At 51.4% G+C, this 17,297-nt stretch overlaps 1 protein-coding gene across 1 annotated transcript in view; it reads right to left on the reverse strand.

Annotated features, from left to right (window-relative positions):
• LOC144720553 (synaptopodin 2-like protein) overlaps positions 1–17,297 on the reverse strand; it is a 52,644-nt gene that overhangs the window by 8,961 nt on the left and 26,386 nt on the right. The window contains exons 5-7 of the mRNA XM_078597345.1: positions 16,161–16,858; positions 15,195–15,602; positions 13,889–14,140 (exon numbers count right to left, since the gene is read on the reverse strand). Of these exons, the coding sequence (XP_078453471.1) occupies positions 13,889–14,140; positions 15,195–15,602; positions 16,161–16,858 (1,358 nt within the window). The remainder of the gene's footprint in view (positions 1–13,888; positions 14,141–15,194; positions 15,603–16,160; positions 16,859–17,297) is intronic.

Below are 17,297 nucleotides of genomic sequence, written 5' to 3' on the forward strand. Positions count from 1 at the left end.
CACTGGATGTGGTAACCTGTCCTGGAAAACCAGTGCCAGATTAATCGAGTGTGGGGCCTGTAGCATGATATCTTAGTTCTTTCGGTAAAATCACAAATTAATAAAATAAAAACTATAAAATCACGTGATTTTATTGTTTTTATTTTTATTAATTTTAATTTCATTTTTTACCTACATAACTTTAACGAACGAACTAAGAGTATGAATCCTTGCAGTCACGAAAGCTTCAAATCTAGAACCTGTAGCATGATGTTTTAAAGGGGCCCTAAATAAAAAAAAACATATAAATATTAAAACACATTTTTTTACTTGCATAGTAAAGTAATTGTATTTTTTTATTTGCTGTACAGCCAGGTAATACGACAAATCGCTAACCTTAAACACCCAGTCGTTCGTAAAAATCGAAGGCGTTATAGTACTATAGTATTAGAGCGAGTGCAGAATCACTCAACCGGAATTGATAGCTTGAAAGCATTTAGCGCAGGGGCCCTTGAAAGTGCGGGGCCCGTAGCATTTGTAGCTTCTTTTGCTACGAGGATAATCCGGCACTGGTGGAAACGATAGCGAGGGACAATGTTGAGTCGAGGCAAAGAAAATTGATTTTGCTGAGCAACGATTGGTCTACACAGCACACAACCTCCGGAAGTCATGTGATCTTCGTCGACAATTCTTATTGGAAGTTGCAATCCCATATGACCACCAGGGGGAGCAGCGATCACGTTTGCCAGAATCGGGCTGTTTCCGGTGACAATCACCAGCAACATTCGCCCGGAATCTTCTCCAGTTTATCGTGGCCTTTAGGTCTATTCCAGACATCGCTGAACGATGTAGCCATGTGACCTGAGCGTATCACCAGCAGCTGCTAGCCAACCGCGTGGCTCACTCAGCAAGTCGTGATAAGGATGGGAAGGTTTTGAGTTCAAATCCAAGTCGGGAGTCGACTCAGCCCCTCGAGACATTGAGTCGTTACTAAAATGAGAACCACAGCGTGGAAAATCAACAGCTGTGATCCTATGGATGTACTCGGTCACACCACGGGAATGTGGAACTTCCACCCCTAAATCATGGTTATAAATGGAAATATAAGTGCCACCCAGGGCGCAATTGAGCACGGGGCCCACTTTGGCTTTTTATAAATGCATTTGTAATGCGATAATGTTGAACTCTTTGTCAATCAACGGCTGAATGAAAGCCTTTCCACAATGTGTTGGCTATAGGGGCTTGTGACCATACTTCACCACGCTGGCGGGGTTGGAGAAGGGCGTGTTGAGTGGCCCCAGGACCACTGCAAATGTCACTCCCCACTGACCTTAGCTTTGGCCGGGAATCAAACTCAGGGTCGCTGGGTTCGTGGCGCAATGCACTAACCACTACGCCCCCACACCCAGTGCCGGATTATACTTATCCTCGTAGCAAACGTATCACATGCTACGGGGCCCGAACTTTCAAGGGCCCCGCGATAATTGCTTTCAAGCTATCAATTCCGGTTCAGTGATTCTGCACTTGCCCTATTACTATAGTACTATACTGCCTTCAACTTTTATGAACGACTGGGTGTTTAAGGTTAGCGATGTGTCGTGTTATCTGGCTGTATAGCAAATGAAAAAATACAATTTACTATGCACGTTAAAAATGTACGTGTTTTTTTTCTTCTAGATTTGAAGTTTTCGTGACTGCAAGGATTCAAACTCTTTGTTTTTTTAGGTAAAGTCACATAGGTAAAAAATAAAAAATAAAATAAAAAATAAAACAACTAAGTTAAATCACGACGTTTCGGACGCTTGTGTTGCTTCGTCGTGATTTAATTTAGTTGTTTTATTTTTATTTTATTTTGTTTTCACCTACGTGACTTTACCGAAAAAAAGAAAAGTTTATTTATTTATTTAGGGCCCCTTTATAACATATGCTGCAGGCCCCGCACTAGCTTAATCCGGCACTGCCCACACCCCGATACACAGGTCATGTAGCCTAAAATAAACAGTGATAGAGATAATCAAGCCAGTCGGGCTGCTTTGTCCTCTGCGTCAGACAAATGGCTATAGCTGCTTGCCAATTTGGCGCGGGACGGTCCATTGATTAAGATTTATTCTTTAGATTATGACGCACGCTTCCAAAACGCGGCGCGTAAGATCCGACGATTGTAAATGATTGTGTCGTAATATGTTCACGTGGCCGCAGCAGCAGCAGCAATATTCCATTCGCCGGCCCGAGGAGGGAGCGAATCAGCTCGGAGTCGTTACGTCACCGTGGGTCTATCGGAGCTGGCGACTCTGCGTTTGGCCTCATTACAGGGATGCGTCGGATGCACAGACGGATACACGATACTGTGGGAAGGTGAATAAGGGAATGGGTGAGTTAGCCGCGCTGGGATCACTCGTACTAGGAGCTTAGGTATCTCATTCTGACCCCGGTGGTTTCGGTATACGCGAGGTCGCAATAATAATGTCAGTTCACGGGCGGTGCCACGTGGGTTTGTTCAGGAGCCCTGCGACACGAAGTCAGCTGCCTGCCAAGGCCAAATGCCACGGCTCGGTGAGATCGGAGCCGATCCTAGGCGCCTGCCTCATCTGCCTTCACTAAGACGGACGGACCAGTGTGGTGAAGTATGCTCAAACAACCCCCATGACCGACACGGCATTGAGAGGCATTCATCCATCGGTAGAATGACGAAGGTCATGCAATATATTTGACTGGGATACATTTCTGGGCCTCATATTACTAGCGTTTTCAAGGTGTCACTTTTTGACGAGAGGTAAGGCAATTTGGTGGGGTTTCACCAGCTAACAGAGCAATGAAATGCTCTTAATTAAAATGCGCTTTGTTGATTTATTTAGCAAAGCCTCACCGAGTCTCCACACTCTTATCGGAGGGTACTGTGTTTTAGATTGTGGGCAACTTCCGTTGCTGAGTGTTTGGCTTCACGTTGGAGGAAAGCCGAGTACCCCGAAGAGGGTAACACCTAAAGCTCTGCACAGATAGATTCACAAAAACACTGATCCACTGGAATCTCCTGATATACCCCATGTCCTAACCAGCCTCAGCTAGGCTTGCCACCTGTCCCGGAGTTCAGGGGACACACACTCCCTTGTTAAGGCAGCTGTCCGGAGAAACTTGTAAGTCTTCCCAGACGATTTTAAGTCCCGGCTTTTGCTGGTTGCACAATAATAATGATAATACGCCACTCGAAACGATGCAAATTGACATGCGGCTCTACCCTCTGTCAGACATTCTTCTCCCTGTGATATGCGCACCGGATGTTTTTTTCAATGAACCTCAGGAGGTGGCAACACCTTGGCCTCAACCTCGCTTAGTCTCCGAGAGACCGCATGAAACCCCGTCCGCATTCGGGCCGCTTTTGTGACGGGTCACGTTGGATACCCGATGCATCAATCGCCAGTCGCAGGGGGGACAAATGAAAACCCGCTCCCGCGTGTATCGCAACACCGCGAGTCGGTGCATGGGCGACGTTTGCGTGCATCCCGCGTCGCGCAGGGGAAATAACAAGAAGAAGACAGTCGAGCAAGGGTTGAAATCAAGGAGAGCAGATTTAATGCGAAAGAGAGAACAACAACAAATCCACCCAACATCATCGACGTCATCATCCAAGAAGGGGAGGGGGGTAAAGAAGACTGCGAGAAGATGCTGAACGGAGACGCGGGAGACAGCGGTGGCGCTCACAGAATACATCTCGCGCGCGCGTGCGGACACGCGCACACACACACACTCAGGAAAGTGGGCGCCAAGAAGCGGAGCAGCAGCGACAAGTGTCCGGTGGACAGCAGCAGCGAGGCAGCAGACGGTGGGAAGGTCGTGAAGAAGTGTGTCCGTGCGCTCCCCGCGTTGAGAGGCAGGGTCGAGATGCGTTCATTAGAAGACGGCCGCGCAAGTTGTCGCGTCGGGGTGCTTTGTTTACGTTCGCCCAGCTGGTGTCAATTTCGCGTCGAGTTCCGGACTGCGGAACTCGCGTTGAAAACAGAGTGCCCAGCCGTCCGTGCTGCTGTTGACTCCCTTGTCCCCGTTCGAATCCAGGCTCAAGACATTTCCGTTTTTGTTCCCCTCCGCCTGTGACCGACCGCCTATTTCTCTCCGTAAAACGAACGACCCCACTGTGTGTGAACGGCGTCTTGACGTTCACACAGCACTTTTTTTTATTCGAAATTCCTGCTGTGTTTTTTTGTTTGTTACATATATAAAATAACAAACGCACTGCGCACGGGATGACAACGCGTGCCATTCGCCGCCGTCACGAGCGACCTCCGTTGCTTGATTAAAAACATAACACTCGTAATAATCGGGCTGCAGCGACGCATCGGGTTGTCGATTGCTACCGATCATTGTGCTCGTGCGAGCCAGTGACCAGCGAGAAGCCAGCCAAATTCACCGCAATGCAACCGAGTCAACGCGTGACTCACACGGCCGTCCCGAATAGCGACGTTTCGTTGTCATCGCAATGAGGGCGATTCGTTACGCCACACACACACACGAATAAATATAAGACTCTCTAGAATCGTTGCTACTCGTATTATTATTAATATGGCCCCTCTTCGGAGAAGAGAGAAGTGTGAGCAGGTGAGAGAAAGTCGGAGATCGTAGCTGGAGACAGCGGCTCTGGGAACTTTGTTACAACAACAGCAGCAACGCCTTGAGGTGGCTTCTTCCGTGCAATTATATAACGAGTAGCAGGTGAATTCAAAGCGAAAATGTGGCTCTTTTCTACTGTCGCTCGGGAGGGAAAGAATATGGGTAATTCTCTTTTTTTTATTAATTAAAACAATTTTCTCCGTTGAAACTTTTGAACGCATAATTGCACCCAGCCGTGATTGCAATCGGAGTTGTCGTATTGGCAGACACTGAGCTGCAGCAGTAATTTGTACAAAGCAAATAAATGCATTAGCCTTGACCCTGTGTGCGCCTGCTCACAATCTGGCATGTTCTGTTCGCAGGCTGCTGCGATAATGGAGCAGACAGCGCGATTTCCCATCTCCCACCTACAACAGAGGGCAACGACTGTAAATTACTTCCTCGGATTCAGTGCAGCAGCTTAAATTAATGCAGATCATTACTATTATTTTAAAATAGTAAATTAAAGGAATTCCGCAAATTGTATTCCCCATTGTAGCCTTGGTGTCACGTCGTGGGACAAACGTTACAAGCCAGTGCCACCCTCCTCCGTGTTGGGGAATGGTCCACAGAAGTGGACGTTGAAGAGCTACCTCCGAGATGGCTTTTCGAGCGACCTCCGGTCCACACAGCAGAAGGCGGAACTCTCCCGTCCACTCTGCCAGCGAGGAGTAACGTTGATCGCACGTGGCGATGAAACGGATATTTTTCCATACTCAGCGTGAGAATTAGTCAAATTTAACGTTGAAACGAAATGAATGCCATGGTCTTCTTTGTGCAGTCATTGGCGACCGGGCCGAGGCCATCAACTTGCTATGTTTAAACTCAGGGGCGGCTGGAGCCTGGATTGGAACCCAGGGAACCCAGCGGGTCCGGCTCAGCGCTGCGAGTACAATAACCTACAAGCACGTCTTCGTACGTAAACTAATCGATTCGTATCGATTCTCGCTCTCGCCAAGCGTGCGTAAAGTAGTTGCTTGCAATGCACGCACATTATATGCAAACGATTAGCTGAGAATGCATTTCTGCTGATGGAACTCGATCAACTGGACAATGAATGAGAAACAATACAAACGAGGCGGTCACCACGAGGTCAAAAAAAACAAAAAACGATTCTTGAGCCAAATCGTGACCCTGATTCGAAAAAAATAATTCAATCTCAAGGGGTGTGTGGGTGGGTGTTGTGCTTCTATTAACGGTCATTATCATGATTTACTCTTGTTTAGATAGCACGATCGGTGAGATGAGACGGTGTTACCTGTGTCATGTCGATGAGACCCATAGACTCACATGGGCCACCAATTGACTTAAATAGATACCTGAATTATGAATATTTAAGTGTTGATTTATACCTAATCTCATACTGTTTATAAAAGAAACAAGTGAGTTTTCTCGTGATTGAGGAGCAAATCTTACTGAATTACTTCGTATGATTACCGAGCTCAGATATTCCTTCATAGAGTTACAAGGTAGCAATGAGTTATTATGGGGCTGGAGCAGTGGCACTGTGAACCCGGTGACTTAGGGTCTGATCCCCGTTCACGGCTAACATCGGTGGTGAATTATAAGGGAACTGATCCTGAACCTTCCTCTTTGTAAACTCCACGCTGACCAGCGTGGTGCAGCCAAGCCAAGAGCCCAAAACGAGCATCGAGGCTACGCTCATCACCTATTTACGGAATCAGAATCACAATCTTAATTTAGACTGGATGAATCAATTCAGCCACGAGCCAGTGGTGGAAATTCTCCATTCCATTGGCCGGGGTGAGTCTCTGCCAAGCACAACCGAGCCCTGTTGACTTCTCCACACGACGTGGTTCTCATTTTAATGCCCCCCCCCGTACGGAGTATGGGTGCAGTCAACCTCCCAACCAGGGCTTGAACTCGTGAGCGTCCCATTGCGAGGCAGCAACTGCCCACGACCGAAGGCGTCTGCGGCGGCGGGGAGGAAGGAGGCTTTCGTCCGGCAGTGGACCGACAAGACGGCCGTGCGTTATCGTCGAAGTGATTTTTTGGAAGTCACACAGCCGATGCCAATAAAGCGTGGGAAGCACAGAACGGGATTATTGTGAAGCGCGCATGCACACAGATCCAAGAAATCCGTTACACTTCTCTCCTAAAAAAAAAAAACGTCACAACTTCCATCGAACCCAGCAGCTCATCGTCCTTGTGCCAGTTCCCGTGCCGGGTCTCTCTGCGTCTCAGCCTCTGCAGGCGAGGCCGACTTTCATCTTTGCTTTGGGCACCAGCTTCCCTGTGCCTCAATTGCCAAACATCTCACCTCCATTCTCTCGCGAGGGGCGGTTCAACGCTCCGGGTAGAGGGGGCAACAGAGTCCGTCTCGGGTTTTTCCAGTGTCAGGTGACAACGCGTGACAGGTGGCTCCGTTGAGCAACTGGAATGCGCTGGCAGTGGCTTGTCGTAGAGGCCCATAGGACTCTCAGAGATCTACCGGCTCACGTAGAGGGCCGTAGACTCGAATAGAGACCCACAGATTTACGTAGACACCCATAGATTTACGAGACCTATAGGCTCACAACGGGACCCCTTAGAATCACAATTCGACCTATGGCCTCACATAGAGACCCATTTGAGAAACTACAACATGCTGACAGTGGCTTCATTATCAGCTTTCCAGGAGAACTGGTCCTGTGGGAGCCCAGCACTGGTTCAATATTTTTGAACAATTTTTGTAACTATTTAAATTATATTTTTATTTTACAAGGTAAAGCCCACTGAGCTATATAGTTATTTTTCAGAAGCGATCTGGCCACAAATTATAGCTATACAAAGCTGCTTATCGTCGTGTGACAATTTATTGCAGCCAGAGGATCTGGAGAAAATTCCACGCGACAATGGGGAGAACAATGCAAACTCCCAATATACAGCAGGCGCCAGGGTCGGGATCGAACCTACGCGCTCCTGCATACCAGGCGAGGTAGTTAACATCTCACCACCACGGCGCCTTCGTGTTCCAATTATCAATGAATCCACCAGCCGCCGCATGCGTCATCAGCCGAGACCAGAAAACCCGAAGCGGACTTTGTTGCCTCTCCAACCCGGAGCCCCGAACAGACACTGCCCGCTGCACCCACAGAGTGCATTCCGTACAGAGTCCAGCGTGGCCAAACTCTAAACATCGGTCATTGCATTCACGACCTGAATACTTTATGTAAACGCTGCTTTATAATAAAATAATAATACCAAATCTAAACATGATGTTTCACTTCCTTGAAACTCCCAATTAGCCTACATTTCAAATTAGCCCAGGGCCCAATCCGCCTACATTATATATTAGCTCCGACTTGCACAACAGAGATGCCTCTCAATTTTAACACCGTAGAATCCCTAGGCCGAAACGATAACGCGATGACAATAATTACAACAATATTGCCAATTATTCACGCGGGAAAGCCTCACCGAGTTTGTTGGGATGCTCGGCTAATCCCTTCAACGAGGGGCGAAAACGGAGAACCCGGAGGAAAACCCCCACGCATGCGAGGGTCGTGACGCTCGGCACTGCCATGGACCTCATCGCCGCACGCCAACATCATAGAGTTGCCACCTCTGAGCTACAAGTTAAAACTAAACACATTTTTATTTTTATTTTACCAGGTAAGGGTCCACTGAGCGACGTAGCTCTTTTTTCAGAAGCCACCTGGCTATCACAATGATAGCTCAATTAAAGTGGCTTATCATGTGGTAATGTACAGCAGCCAAATATTCTCAACGCGTGATGTCGATTCTAAATGTGGAGGGGAAAAAACGGAGGACCCAGAGAAAAATCCACGCGACCATGGGGAGAGAGACACGCAAACTCCAGCAGGCGTCGGAGTAGGGCTCGAACCTACAACCTCCTTCATATCAGACGAGGTAGTTAACGTCTCGCCACCGTGGCAACATATAATGGGAAGAATAAAATCTCAATACTGGAAAAGATACGAACTACTCTGCATGTAAATTAATTGTCTTGAGTGGCGTATTAGTATTACTATTCAAATGAAAAAAAACCTGGACTTTTAAAGTCCCAGAACGACTTAGAGATTTCCCCTGGACAGCGATCTCAACAAATGCACAGGTGGCAACGTATGTCTACAACACCTGGCAAGCCGTGGTGGCCACCCATCCCTAACCAGGCTCAACCCTGAACTTGGACTACATGGGGCACAAAGAGTGATTCGGTCTTGTGTATATGTTCCTTAAGACAGTGCAATTGTCATAAGGATCACAGGCTTATTCTAAGAGCCGTAGTGTTTGGCTTCGTGGCTATGAGTAGCTACAAAGACCATCGCACTGACAGCGGCAGCCTTGGGGACCGAATTAGTGAGTGGCGGAGACGTCAGCTGATGAGCAGTGACCTCATTAAATTCAGCTGTGAGCTGTGAACGTCAAAACTGAAAAGTGAACAAAAGTGAAAAGGGGAAAAGTGCTGGAGGCGAGGTTGGGGGTCGTATTAGCCTCTTCTGTGTGGGATGGCTCGCTACTAGTGACTGATTGGATGGCTGGTAAGAATTAAGGGTAGGGTTACCACTACTGGCTAGTTGGCTTGATGTTTAAGGTTTGAGTTAGCGTTAGAGCCAGCGGCAAGGATAACATTAGTGGCTGGTTGGCTTGAATGCATGGAATTTTGGACCAGAAAGAGGGCTCGTACTGGTCATGGGAAGGGTCAGCGGTGGCGTTCACTGGCGACTGGGCTTGGGGTAAGCTTCGGTGAGCGTGCCCCCAAAACCTGCCAACCCCTCCTCCCCATTTTTGCAGAGCGCCGCCGTTACAGTTTCGGTCACTTTTAGTTTCTGGTGCTCACAGCGGCAGCATTTTGACCCACCACTCTTCCACTCACGCCTGTCGCGTTCCCGAACACCTTGTGCGCAAAGCGCGCCGTCACCGCGCACCCAGCACGCGTTCGCAACGTGAACCTTTCAACCTTCGCTCAAACCTCTCCGCTCGCCCGGCACACAACATATTGCCTTCTTTCACAGCCTTCGACCTTCGTCCGTCCGACCTGTAACGGTTCATGGCCAGTGGTTCTCAACCTTTGTTGGCTACTGTGCTATCCCGATTGTTAAATTTAGTTTCAACCGAGTTACCCCCCTTGCCTGACCCAACATGGTTCAGATAAATTAATGAATGGTGGACGCCAATATTTTAATCAATTGCCCACTTTGTGGGGTATCCTAACTGCGAATAATACAAAAAGAAATCAACCTATACTCCGCATGCAAACCGATAAATTCGTTCGCGATCACTGGATACTCTTGGTAACCACATTATTTACGATCAGTCAGTTTAGAAATATATTTTATATAGTTGTAGGTTACCATATGAATTTTTACTCAATCGTAGTTATTTTACATTGGCAGATTCATACGTGATTACTCACCAATGACTCTCACGTACGATATAATTTCACGCATTTAGAAATGACCTCACGTACCCCCTGGGACATTGCCACGTGCCCCCAGGGGCCCACGTGCCCCCGGTTGAGAACCACTGGATGATGGGGATCGCGGGGAAAAGTTAGCGGACAACGCGGGGGAGACACAGCGGGGGGGGGGGGGGGGCACAGCGGGGGGGGGGGCACAGCGGGGGGGGCACAGCGGGGGGGGGGGGGCACAGCAGGGGGGGCACAGCGGGGGGGCACAGCGGGGCTGCGTTCCTGCCTTGCGCTGCTCTTTAGGAAGGGAAGCAGTTTGCGAGCGTGTTATAAACGAGAAGCAAAATGCACGCGAAGCACGCTGGTGTCGTGCTCGCAGCTCGCGGGAGGCTACGCAGCAGTCTCTACAGATAAGCCGTGCACAACTTGTGAAGAAGATTTGCGAGCGGGTGGTTAATAGCGATTAGAAAAGCATAACTCCGTCACGTCATCATCTTCACGCCGTAATAAACGATCAATGGCGTTCATCTCTGCGGTGTATGCTTGGCCAGAGAAAGACATTTCACATTCGTACGGCGGGACCTGGCATATGCTTACTAAATATAACTACCACTGACTTTTAACCAAGCAATTCAGCCTCAAAAAGGTGGTTCCTCTTTTGACTGACCACAGCGAGTTGATCCATGTGCTAGCTTGAGTAGCGCGACTAATACTGCTCAGTCAGTGATCAGCGAGATGACGATGATGGTGATGTCAATTATTTACCCAGAAACACCTCAGTGAGTCTCAAGACTTCTTCAGCAAGGTCCGGCATTGCGATGTTTTGGCCAGTTCCCGTCGCTGCGAGTTTGCCTTCACGTGGGGAACTGGACAGACCGGGGGAGAGACCACCCAGCGTGCACAGCAGGGGGTTGACCCTCATCACTGCCGCCTCCTGCCCACCTGACAACCCCGTGCCTACAACACCTGGCAAGCCCCCTCGTGGTGGCCGCCCTTGAGACCACTCAACGGGTTCAAGCCTCTGCTCCGCTTCTGAGATCAAACGTGTTCAGGTGAATGCGTAGTTCCGACGAGATATGAAAACAGCTGATTTATTCACGATGATGGTGTATGTAAAAACTCACTTCATGAAAAAGGCTACACGATTGAGAGGTCACAATTTGTAAAATTGAGAAATGATTGCCGTTAAACACAGGGAGGGGGGGGGGGGGACATGCACTACTGCTGACATAAAACAAGTGACAGGCTAGTCGGGCTAACGACGCTTCAACCCATCGATTAAGATCGATTCTTGAGCTCACCCGCACGTGATATGGTTAATTAGATCTCTTCAGCCATGGATAACGAAGGGGGTGGGGGAGCTTACCCATAACACACCTGATAATGATGGTAAGAATAATAACACTACTGTAATGATATCCCATGATCTATATTTTAAAGTTCAATGATATCCCGGTCAAAGGATAACAAGCACGCGGGTTCATCTGCGGAGACGATTGGTGACGTTGCGGGCGCTGTGTAGAATGTAGGTACTGTGTGGCTATTGTTGTTATCTATCTAAGGAACACGTCCACGAACTCTACCCTCTCCACTTGGGCACACGCGTCTGGTGATAGAGGGGGACACTCGAAGTTAAAGACGAAAGTCAGGTAGAGCCGCAGCAACCGGCCAATGATTCAAACAATCAATGACTCAATCTATTACTGTTCTGACTGATATTATTTTAAAACTCGCATTAAAATGTGCACATCATTTGCATAAATACATGTCGTACATCCCTTTAAATCCCTGCACTAAAATCACGTGGTTGGAGCTTTGTGTGCGGATATTTTTTATTTACACATTATCATTATCCCCCATCATGATGTCACGATCTCCCCCATAATGACATCATTGTCACCGATGCCAATGATTATCTCATCTCTCTCTACCAATCGTCATCGCGGTGCCATGCCAGGCGTGTTGGGCGTCACTCGCCCGGCTGGCAATGAATCGATTATAAAAATATATAATTTTTTGTTTTTGTTAAATAATATACTTTTTTGCTTGTAAAGAATAGCTGTCAAGGGGAGGGCACATCCCATCGAATTTGTGCTTGGGAAAATAAAAAAATAAACCTCCACGGCTTAAGCCACACAATCTCAGCTGCTGCTGTCGCTGCGTGATTATATCACCGGTAGAACAGAAACGTTCACGAATCGCAAGGGCGCTGGTGTTGTCGGTCGCTCGCAAGGCATGTAGCTCACGCTACGCGAGACACACAAGCAAAGGGACGAGATTCAACGGTTCACGAATAAATATTTCAACCGCTGGAAAAAAAAAAGATATCATGCCGTACGTAAATGGCGAGAAAGCAGAATTTTCCTTAAATCTGCAAACTCCAGTTGCGTTTTTTTAAATAGCTGATACACAGTGGGTGGCCAATGTCTGCTTTCCAAAGGCACTAAAGAGGTCACACCTGATACGGCAGCCACCGCCACCTCCGGCACCAAATACAAACGTAACAAGGCTCCCCCCTGGAGCGACCGAATCTCTCACGAGGTCGACCGTTACAACTTCTGCGACGTCGATGATGGTCAACGCATCCGAGCAACCGGCGGTCGCGTTGCACGCCGACGCTTCGATTTCTCCGATATGACCGTGGCCGAGCGATCGTTCGTTTTCTGCTCAATTTCTACTCGGCCTCTTCGACGGCAGGCAGGAGGCGCGCGAAGCGTTTCGGCGGCCCACGCTCTCGTCAAGGAACGGGGCGGCAGGGCGGGACTCGTTTTCCGTGTGATTATTGGGAGGTGATCGGTGGATACGGGCGGGGGGGGGGGGAAACGACTTTCCCAGTCCACCCCCCCCCCAACCACTTTATCTCTCTCGTACCTAAACCTCACGACGACGGTCGGCTTCGTCTTTTCGCGTGGCCGCGATTGCGCAGCCGGGTACATCGAAGGCAACTTTTAACAAAAGGCCGAGATGTGACGACGCTTTTGCGAGCGGTGCGTCGGTCGTCGATTGAAGGCGACGCCGAGGCGAGAGGCACTTCATTGCGTGGCAGCACTCCAGCAGCCCGGACTAACGGCACAAATGTTTCTAACATCTTTTATCGGCGTGCACTCGCACCCCGGAAAACTAAGTGCAATGCGGAAGCCGCATCGATTAGGTAGTATTAAAAAAAAAATAACAATCCCAAGTTTACAAACAAACTCATGCTGCTGGCACTATATCGCAGCTAAATTGTGGTGCAGCTTTACGTTGTCTCATTGAAATTCGCTACGGGTTAGCTAAGCGGGATGTCACGATTGTTGGGAAGCTACGCGGGATGCAACGATTGTGGGGAGGCTACGTGGGATGTAACGATCACGGGGAATCGTTATATCCCTCCCACTACCACGCTGAGCGAGCCCCCCTCCCCTCTTCTCCAATGAGGGGCATCTCTATGAGCGGCGCTCAATTGTAGTACTGGGCTTCAGCCAGGGGCCCCCACACCTGGCGCTGGAGGCCCAGGTTACGCACGCTGAACGTCGGCCGCGGCTTTGCCAACCGGGGGGCCCTGACGTGCAACACCGCCGACGCCACCGCGGCCTCCTCCTCGTGGCCCCACGAGGGCGGCGGAGTCGGCAGCACCGACGCCGCGAACGCGCCGAGCGACGACGGAGGAGCGGAAGGAGGAGCGGAAGGAGGAGCGCCGCGGGCGGAGACGGGCCCCGGCCCCCACGGCAGCGTCGCCGCTCGCCGCGTCACGGCGCCGATCGCCGAGGCGGCCGAGGCGGCCGCGGCCGTCTCGGCGACGGGGGCCGCGGGGCGAGACCCGGGGGCCGCCGTTGGCAGGGAGGGCCGGGCTATCGCTTCCGGGTCGTACACGAACATGGCCGATTTGAGCTGGTAAGCCGGCCGGCGCATCACCTCCTTGGCCGACATGGGCTTGCTTCCTTTCTTGCCCTTGCCGCCCGTGCCGCCCGTGCCGCCGCCAAGCTTGTGCTGCTGCTGCTGCTGCTTGCCCCAGGAGGGTGGCGGTGGCGTGCGCACGGTGGACGTGGGCAACCAGGACGGGGGCAGCGAGGATGGCGACGAGGGCGTGGGAGCCCGCCGGGGGCTGTCCACCACGTAGTTCTCCATGCGGCTGCGGCGACGCGCAAACAGCTCCCCGCCTTTACCCTGTGGCACGGGGGGGGGGGGGGAGTGGGGTGCATGCCGAAGTGGGGGCACGCCAGTTATCGGTTGACCGTGTTTACCGGGTTCGCTCGTGGGTTGATGGATGGGCGAATAGTTAATTGGTGTGGGGAGGTCGGTGGGTGGGCGGATGGCTAGGTAAGTGGAAGGTTGGGGTGTGTTGAGTGGGTGGTTAGTTAATTGGGTTGGTGGTTAGGTAGGCGGGCAGGTCGGTGGCTAGGCAGGTCATTGGGTGATTAGCTCGCTAATTATTAAACTGGGTAGATCGGTGGTAGGTCATTAGTTTGGCAGGCAGGTGGCAGAATTTTTAAGAAGGTAGGTGGTAGTTATGTTGATCGGTCTTTTAATGTGTGAGTAGGTAAATATTTAATTGGGTCAGTTGATAGATTAGTAAGTTTGGTAAGTAGGTAATTAGGAAGGTCATTTGGTACATAGGTGGGTGATTTATATTTTTTTTCAGTATTTAACCAGTCCAAATTTCTAATTAAAGCTTTTCACACTCAGTCTCTAGAAACACTTGTTAAAGATGCCAGAGCATTTTCAATATTTGCCAATACCATTATACTAACACAACTACAACTATGACAAAAATATACTCCTTGAGATGGTCAAATTCACTGGAAATCGAAATGTTAACTCAAAGAGCAGTCCTGTCTGTCGGACACTGTGTGAATTCACAGCGCGAGCTGTGGCACTGACACGCTTAGCGGTGTTGCGTGATTGGCATCGGCGTTTTAGTGCCGTGAATGAGGTGGGAGCCCCTTCCTGTCCAATTTCCATCCCCCACACCCCATTCCTCTCGGCAGCCCTGGCACTTAGAGCCCCTCCAGCCCACCAAAACCCCGTGGCAGTTCCACCGCCTGCACGCTCGGTAGCTACGCCGTGGATGGCGCCGCACCCCAACCCCATCGGCGCGCTGCTGACTTTGCGGTGACTTTCCGGCGGCTTCCCGGCGAACGGGCACGCGCGTGTGCGCGCGCGACGAGTCGATCTAGGCGTGCGCGACGGCGGGGCGGGGAGCGTCGGCGTCGCGCATTGCCTGCAGGGTCGGGACGCCCGGCTCGCTGGCCGTGTGCAGGGGGCAGGGCGAGGGTGTGTGGCGGAGGAACAGGGCGCTCTCCTGGGGCTCCTCCACAGGGCTCGACGGCTTGCTGCCACCCGACGACGGCTTGGGAGCGATGGGTGGCGGCGTCTTCTCTTTGGCGCCGCCGCCGCCGCCGCCGCCAAAGACGACGGTGCCGGTGGCCGTGGCCGTGGCGACGCCAGATCCGGAGCGCAGGAAGTTGGACGCCTCGGCGCCGAGGCTCAGGGAGTCGTCCTCGGGGCCGGACTCGAACCGCCCGTCCAGACCCTGCACCAGGGAGAGCAGCTCCGGGTTTGGCCGCTGCTTCTCCTTGGGGGGCTCCGGGATGGAGAAGAGGCGCTGCTTAGGGCGTCTCTGTGCCTGCTGCGTGCGGAGACGGGTGGAGAGAGAGAGAGAGACACGGTCAGGTAAACAACTAGCGGCTAGAACTCGTCCGAACCATAACCCATAATCACAGCCAATTTTGTCAACCGGACACTGGTATTTGCCTTAACCAAAACCATCTCTAATCATAACTGTCCAACCGCCCACGAATACTAGTCTTCTCACCGAACCAACTCGCCCACCGTACCGAACCCTGACCGCTGACTCTCACCTTAGCCCCTCTCTTGGCTTCTCACCTGGCCCCATTCTCACTTTTTCTTTTAACTTTTGGACATTTTCAGCTCCAGCCCTGGGGTAGGTGGCCACCTTGTCCACAGAGCCAACCCGGACAGAAGTGTCAATCAGCCTAGGGCCTATCAACAAACACTGTGCAGAATAACTGTGACTAAGCGCGACACGACACCGGTACCAGATCGTGGCACAAATCAATTCCTTGCCGCCCAAACACAGAGATGCCAAAACTCGGACCGGTGGCAAACATATCCCCCCCCCACCCCCATGCACCCCATCAACCACAACCACAGCGAACTCCTCTACCTGGAGCACGCCGGTGCGCACCGCCGGCGTGGAGATCCTCTGCTCCCTCGAGGGGAGAACCTCGGCCCCGGCGCTTGCCGAGCCGTGCGGCGCCGCCGACACCACCGGCTGGGCAAAGGTCCTCGGCGCTTCCTCCACCATCGCCGGCATCGCCGGCATCGCCGCCGCCGCCACGGCCGCCGCTCCCTGAGCCCCGCGACCCGAGACCGCGAACGCCTGGGCGGTGCGGTTGACCGCCACGGCTGCTGGCGACGATAACGATGGCTGCAGCTGCTGATGGTGATACTGCTGCTGCTGCTGCTGGGGCGGCTTGGGAGAGAAGCTCACGCGGTTGAACGGCGCCGAGGCTGGGCGCTGGCTGCCGGGCCCCTCCGCCACGGGGGTGAACGGCCGCGCGCTCCGATTCTGCACGCCCGACTGCTGCTGTTGGTACTGCTGCTGTTCGTACTGCTGTTGGTACTGCTGCTGTTGCTCACCCAGCTGCTGCTGCTGGGCAGGTTGCGCCGCATGCCCCGGCTCCCCCCCGGGGCCGGAGTAGTTGAACGCGATGGTCACCGGCGCCGCCGCCGTGGTCACGCTGACCCCGTGACCCCGGGTCGGGGCCGGAGGGAGCTGCACGCTGGAGGAGAAGGTGCGAGACTGGGGGGGCTGCACTGGGCTGTACGAGGGGGGGGCATGCGGGGTTGCACCCTGAAGCGCTGTGTGTACGTGCGTGTGTGTGTACGTGGGTGTGTGCGGGCGTATGTACATGCGCGTGGGAGAGACACATGGACAAGTCAATCAATTTCTGCGTGTACACGCATTGATTCACTGTGTATATTTAAAGTAAAAAAATATATATATAGACAATTTATATTTTGTTACATTATATATCATTGCATTTTTAGTTTAACATTGACTAAATGAAAAGTAACTTTTTTTTAAATCCCTTTTTTCTGTCTTTTAACCCAAACATCTACTTGCAACTCTCACAGTGCTGATCAAGCTCAGAATCGCACTGAGACGAAGGAAGAGGAGCAAAGTGATCAGGAACAACTCAATTCACACGCCCGTTGGGACAGCGCACATCAGGAGACGGGACAAAGGTCAACAGATGAGAGCGGTAACATAACGGCTGCTAAAGGAGGGAACATGCCT

The sequence above is a fragment of the Lampetra planeri genome, chromosome 9 (assembly GCF_965212315.1).
Source record: "Lampetra planeri chromosome 9, kcLamPlan1.2.h2, whole genome shotgun sequence".
Classification (NCBI taxonomy): Eukaryota; Metazoa; Chordata; class Hyperoartia; order Petromyzontiformes; family Petromyzontidae; genus Lampetra; species Lampetra planeri.